General features: G+C 36.5%; 1 protein-coding gene across 1 annotated transcript in view; it reads right to left on the bottom strand.

Moving 5' to 3' along the window:
* The window catches only part of STPG2 (sperm tail PG-rich repeat containing 2), a 583185-nt gene that overhangs the window by 375829 nt on the left and 199896 nt on the right, over nt 1–7460 (bottom strand). The window contains exon 11 of the mRNA XM_045284289.1: nt 875–1034. Coding sequence (XP_045140224.1) covers nt 875–1034 — 160 coding nt within the window. The remainder of the gene's footprint in view (nt 1–874; nt 1035–7460) is intronic.

The raw sequence follows: 7460 nt of genomic DNA, 5'->3' as shown, positions 1-7460 counted from the left end.
ACTATCATGGTCAGCCTTCATTAGGGTTTCAGTGATTTCTCTCAGTTACATTGCCCTTGCTGAATCCCTACCAGGCCTCTTGCACCCTCCTTGCCACTGTTTTTGGATCACTTGTTGCTCCCCTGTCCCTGGGTTGGTCAGCACCACCTCTTTACCCCTGACTCTCCCTCTCCCATGTCCCCCCGGAACCATTGGTCCCGTTGTTTTCTCATTTAAAACTTTGGAAGAAGGAATTTCTTCCTTCTGTGAGGTCTCTTTATATTTTCACAAAGATTCATTATAGAAATATGATTGCATATAAATTACTGTTGAAAACAACTGTCCATATTCTCTGTTTAGTCAGCCTAGGTGAAACAGCATACTTGCTGTGGTATCTTGGTGAAGAAGGAAATTTATTACATTCAGATTAGACCAAGTATACTACTGTTAATAGCTACGTCAATTACAATTATTTTTTTAATTTAAGCCTGCAAATAAATATTGATCTATATATATATTGTCACTTACTTGAAACTTGAGAAAAATTAGCATTAACCCATGGAATTGAGATGATATGTATTCTGCATATGACCAAATTAGGATAAGGTGACTTTCTCCTATAGCTCCTTTAGCATATTAGAGAGATTCTCCACCCTGAATGGAATTCTACATGACGTTTTTAACTTTGGTGAAATTACTTGAGTGAAATTAGAAATATAATGTGCCAAATAAGTATTACATTTGGGAAAAGTAAAGTCTTAAATCTTTCATTTTTTATACTACATACCAAGAAAAGAAACGGTAAAATGAAAGCATGCAATGAAACCATCTGATCTGTTCTACATATGAAAAGCTGACATTTTCTCCATAGTTTTAAAAGATAGTCTTCACTTACCTGGTCCATCTTTAATTTTTTCAGAGCATCGAGGAGCTGCACTAAGAAAGGAGGAATGCTTTCTTTTAGCCACCAGACTACGAGGTGGCATATATTTTTGTTTCCCCTGTGACATGTCATATGATTTTTGAACATCATAACGGCCTGGTGCTGGAATACACTGAAAAACATTAAAACAAATGAGCATAAACATATATAGAAAATATCCCAGAAGATGTTGGATACATGTATACATTAAGTAATGGCATAAATAAAATCAATAAAAATGCTCTAGGCAATCTTTAAATTAGAAATTTAAATGGGAATCACTAAATCTGTTCCCTTTTCACAAAAGTAGAAACTCGCTTGACAAAAATGAGATAAAACAAACAGAAAATCTATGTTACATCAAAAATAAGCCTCCACAATATATGCCAAAACTTTTCATTAAAATTTAATCATATAAATCAAATTTCATATAGAAATGAAAACAATGATTACTTGTTTCCATAAGCAGCAAAACTATTTTTGTGTTATTGTTCTGTTAACAAATTTATTCCATAAAATAACTGTTTATTTTATTTTAATAGACTCCAGTTAAGTTAAAAGGCTTCTACTAGCATTATTATGGTTCATTTTATGATATGAAGTTATATTAATATTTTTAATCAACATGAAGCAGCATAGATATTAATAATTACAATAATTCTAGACTAAAAAATAAAATAACATGTATTTGTTGCACAGTTAATTCCTTTACCCACTAACTAATTGTCTCAATAAAAGTTTTTAAACTAGTTCTCTTCAAATTTATGTCAAAATATAACATAATCCATTTCTTTTAAAATCTATTAATTTGCATTGTGCACAACCACCAAAATCACTAAGATTTAATCATTTCCTGCTTGAGAAGATAGTGTTGTGGATAAATGTAGACTTAAATACTAGACATCCTAGTCCCAAATATTTGCTGCTGACTGTGTGACCCTGGCCAAGCTACTTAAACTTTGTCGTCTTCCATCTCCTCATCTGTGCTATGATTGGTGCTAATTACCACTGAGTCAATTTTAATTCATGATGATAATCATCAATAAAGCAAGGAAGATATTTATGCATAGGTTGTTGTGAGGATTAGAGTGAAATACTTAGATAGGGGCCTGATTCTATGAAAGTGCTAGTTAACCTTACTAGCCTATACAAGTAAAAACAAGGAAACAAGAGTGACAGCAGGATATAGGGTATTAGGGAACTATTACAGAAAGATAAGTCTGTCTGCTCCCTACAGATTTACAGTCTTGGAAATACAAAGTTGCCTTGACTCTGAATTGACTCAATGGTAGTGAGTTTTGCTTTTGTAGTTTTTCAAATAAATCAGGTAAAGTTTGGATTGTAAGAAAGCCTATTATGGAGCTCCTCTAAGAACCATACTTTGTAATAGACAGTTTCTCTGCTTTGTTCTTTCAAATAACTCAAAACCAAACTCACCGTCATCAAGTTGATTCTGTGACTCATAGAGACCTATAGATCTATATGACTTTCAAAATTTTACACTGAGTGAATTATTTAAGATGTAGAAGTGTAAAGTTAGGAAGATTCTTAAGTAAAAAAAAGTAAGTTCTGCTCCCACAAAGCATTCACCAAAGGTTAAACAAAACAAGAAAGGTTTTTATTTTATAACCTCTATTATTCTACTCAAAGTGGTAGGTGGCATAGTGGCTTATGCACTGGCTGTGAACACATGATCAGTAGTTTGAAACCACCAGTCACACGAAGGGAGAAAAGAAAGATGTTTCTTTCTTTTCTACCCCGTAAAGAGTTATAGCTGTGGAACCCCACAGTGACGTTGTACTCTGTCCTGTAGGGTCACTATGAGTCATAATCTACTTGATGCCAAAGGGTATTATTCTACTCTATTACTTTAACCAGCCTTTGCTGATGAACATCTGACTTGTTTGTGGTTTTAGAGAGAAAATACTGTGAAAGAAGCACTTAATAAGCACTCTAGTCGCCCATAGGGAGCCCTACTGCCATAATGGTTACCAGTTGGTTGGTTAACTGCAAGGTCATCAGTTTGAAACCACCAGCCACTCCTCAGGAGAAACAAAAGGCTCTTACTCCCATAAAGAGTTAGTCTAAGAAACCCACAGGGACAGTCTACTCTGTCTTAAAGGGTTGCTATGAGTCAGAATGGATTCAATGGCAGTGAGGTTTTTGTTTTGTTTTAAGTTCGTTTTCATATACATATACATTTCCATGAAGTCCACAGATTCAGACCCATCACAAAAGAGAAGAAACAGAGAAGGTCCTCAGAAGATGCCAAACAAGAAAACCCCTGGGCTAGACGGCTTCAAAGAGGAATTCTGCAAAGTATTCAGCAAAATCTGTCACCAATTCTACACAAACTACTCTAGAAGGTAGAAAGGGACAACAAACTCCCACATCCTTTCTATGAAGTGAGCGTAACCCTGAGATCAAAGGACCCCAAAGAGAGAGGAATATAAAGACCAGTATCCCTCAGGAACACAGATGCAAAAATTCCAAACAAAAGTCTGGTCAGTAGAATTCAACAACGTACATACACACACCCACACAGACACACACACAGTTATCATCACCAAGTGAGATTCATACCAGAGATGCAAAGATGGTTCAACATTTAAAAAACAATCCACCTGTGGTAGTTAGATAATCTGTTGTCAATTTGAGATTTAGGAGTGAATGGGGTGGAGTTGAGCCGGTCAATCAGGTCACAGCTTCATGACCTCATTAAGAGGCACTAAGGAGATAAATAGCTTGCTGGAGGCAGGAGGCACCCTCACTCCCTGTGAGACATTCCTTCTGACAAGACATACGGAGGAACACAGAGACTGCTGCCAGAGCTTCAGATGCTTCTACTGCCACTGGGTCCACAAGCCTTTCTACCCATTGACCTGTGATCTTCCTACATTGGGCATTATTGCATGACTGTGTGAGTCCAAAGAGGAATTTATGGACTAATAGTTGACATATGGGCTAATATTGGACTTATGGACTTGATCTGGAGTGGGCTGGGACGTTTTCTTAATGTACAATTACTCTTTTACATAAAGCTCTTTCTTACACACATATAAGTGCCTGTGAATTTGTTTCTCTAGTCAACCCAGACTACCACACCATCACATAAACAAGACAAAGAATAAGAATTACATGATCATATCAATAGATTCAGAAAAAGCATTTGATAATATCCAACACCCATTTCTGATTAAAAACACACAATAAAATAGGAATAGGAGGAAAATTTCTTAACATAATGAAGGCCATATACAAAATCCAATGACCAACATCACAATTAACAGGGCACAACTGAAAATATTTCCCCTAAGGATGAGAACTAAATAAAGATGCCTCATCATCACCCTTATTTAAGATTGTGCTGCAAGGCTTAGCTAGAACCAACAGACAACAGTATCTTTCTATCTTGAAGTCATCCCTCCCTCCCATAGTCAGACTTATCAGAGTTCCCACATTAACAGCAGGGCGAACACTATGCCTTGAAGCATTTTTAGGCACTACAGAGGCTTTCTATTCCTGCAAAAAAAATTACAGTCCCAGAAACCTATGGTGCAGGTCTACCCTGTCCTATGGAGTCCCTGTGAGACAGAATGGACCCAAAAGCAGTGGTCTTTTTTTTTTACAGTACTTAAATATGCTTCATATAAAGGCAGTTCCATGTTAGATGTATATAGTATAAACACTAAGAAAATTATGATTTCCCTAAACATGTAGCAATTCCTGATAAAGGTGAATATGATTTACAATCTCAGCAATGATGTGAAAGAACATTCAAAATTAGATTGCAGCCTAATTTTCACAAAAGCATTGCAGTGTGTCTCCAGAGAGTTAAATTTGATGAATACTTTATGTGAAATACAATATTTTTTTGCTATCAAAAACATAGCTTTTTACTTCCAATGCTCAAGATTTTCACAACCACCTTTGACACTGGTTTCAAAGGGGTAAAAAAATGTATATCTCAGCAGCTTAAAGTAAATCATGTGACCAGAAATGGCCTGAGTAACCTTGGCCTTCCTGAAAATGCTAATGCAAGTAAGACAGAAGACTTCATCTGGAGGGGAAAAGAATGCATAATTTATCATCAATTATAATAACTGTAATTGATGAGCTATCGTTTCTTCAAAGTTTTACCAAATCAATACCGATCCAAAAGTTGTTTTGTAAGTTGAATATAAAAATTAGGAGAGAGAATTAAATGATTCTCTTAAAAAGGGATCAGGGCCAGGGTCGAGATACACTTGCCCCCAGAGCCAGTTGGATGAATTTGGATAGGCACTAAAATTACTTTTTATAAGATTAGAAGTAAATTTTGAATGTGAGATGTATAACTGAGGGGTGTCTTACTTTATGACTTTGAATTTGTGTCTTTGAATAGGAGGGTTGTGAGATTGTTCATTAACCTAAAGATAAATCCAGATGGATTTGTTATAATAAAACTCAGAAAGTTTTTAAAATTATATGACCCCTACTGTCATCTACTTATACTACATATGGCAAAAATTACCCTTTGAAATAAAGACTAATCATTTAAAGACTGTGCTATTGAAAGATCATAGAGCTTGAAGTCAGAATTCTGGGATTATACGTAGCCTCAAAAAAGCTCTCAGGGACCTTTCCTCATTTGTCCATCTATATTTTATCAGGATGTGTGCTGATTCTTACTTTCAGAAATATAGAGTAAGTCATAGTGCGAAAAGTGTGGCGTGCCTCCGTCCTCTCTCTCCTATCAGACTGGCATTGTGAATCATTGAACTATTCGTATCCAGAAGCTTCCTCTGCTCTAGTAAAGCTTGGTGTAAGAAGAGTAACCCAATTGCGCATTTATATGTTATAAAGATCTTGGTATATTGTTACCCGATTCATAATTATCTGTGGTGATATCAGCACAGAAAACAGTAGAAGGGATAACATGGAGGAAGGAACTATGGAAAGAATAGACAGGAAGGAAAAAGAGCATGGTCATCCGGACAAAGTTGCACAGTGCAACAGGAAGTCCACATCTCTCAAGTGCAGAGCCCTGACCAGGGTAGAAACCTCTGGCCCTGAACTGAAGCCAGCTCAAAGTGATCCTACACGGCAGGTGGAACCTGGGTGTTCCACGGCTGTTGATATTTAGAGAAACCATAAAGCTTTCTCCCATAAAGTGGCTGATGGTCTTGAATTGCTTTGAACTGACTTTGTAGTCAGCAGTGCAATTCATAAACCACTACACCACCGGGGCACTTTGGGAATGCTAACCCTATCCAAAAATACATCGCTTTTCCATGTATGACATACAGATTATAGACCCGAGTAGCAAAGTGCAGTGTTCAAATGTAGAAAACTAATTCTTCTCCTATGGCTTATTCCTATAAGTATCTTTTCTGCTGAGTGAAATATATTTTAACTTTGGTCTCTTCTATATTTACAGTGTGTGTAACACTACAGAACTGTGCAAGTTGACCACTATTGGAGTACATTTCTTAGTGACACAAAATGTCTGTTGATTGAATAAAGAAATAAATCGGTCAGAGTAAAGCATTAGGTAAAAGTTTCCAGAGCATTATTACTGTTTCCCAGAGTCATAAATTAAGAGTTTTACAGAGCTAAAAATGTTAAACGTATTTTTAGTTTTCCAAGTAATCCAGAAAATAATCGTCTCTAATAAAAATCTTAGTATCTTTACTTCTTCCTTTCCCTTCTTTAGAAGAACTATACTATTTTATATGTATGAGAAACAAAATTGTATTTAAATGCTTTAAAATAATGTAATATTTCATTATTGATCTATTATCCTTTCAAAAATGCACTGCCATGGAGTAGATGCTGACTCACAATGATGCTACAGGGCAGGGTAGAACTAACTGCCCTGTGAGTTTTCAAGGCTGGAACTCTGTATACAAGTGGAAAGTCTCACCTTATCCCCAAGAAGTGGCAAAGGGGTTGAATTGCTGACTTTGTCATTAACAGCTTGAAGTATAACCCACTATGCCACCCAAGCTCCTACCAACAAAAGGATCCTATTATCAGCAACAAAAGTTTGCTGTTTCTTTACTAAGTGCTGGTGGCCATGTCCACTGGTAGTAAAGATAATAAACTGTAAAACCTTCTTGAACTCAAGCCCTGTTTCAACTTCTTATGAGCTATTTGATCAGAGATAAAACAATCTTTCATAGTCCTCATTTGTAAAATGAGAATACAATAATAGTTACTACCTCCTAGAACTGTTTTAAGGATTAAATGAATAGCATAAAACTTTCAGGCCCAGGCTCCACCACCCTGAGACCAGAAGAATTAGATGGTGCTTGCCTGCCACTAACAACCACTCTCTGAAAAGGAGCACATTAGAAAGTCCTGACTAGAGAGGGAGAAAATTGAAAAATGGAAAATTCTCAAAAAGAAACCAGAGTTAATGGTCAGCTAGACTGGTGGAAAGACCTAGCATAGTCTCCAATCAGATCGGGAACTGAATTTGCCCCTGTGGCTCAGTAGAAGGCTCTGCGAACAAAACCCTAGTCAGGCATGCCCTCCTTTGACTAATCAGTCAATTGTGATAAAAAGGGTGGTGTTT

The sequence above is a fragment of the Echinops telfairi genome, unplaced genomic scaffold, assembly GCF_000313985.2.
Source record: "Echinops telfairi isolate 266 unplaced genomic scaffold, ASM31398v2 ScPeMD7_7468;HRSCAF=8506_0, whole genome shotgun sequence".
NCBI lineage: Eukaryota > Metazoa > Chordata > Mammalia > Afrosoricida > Tenrecidae > Echinops > Echinops telfairi.
Note: the sequence above shows the minus strand (reverse complement) of the source record. Positions and strands in the feature narration are given on the sequence as shown.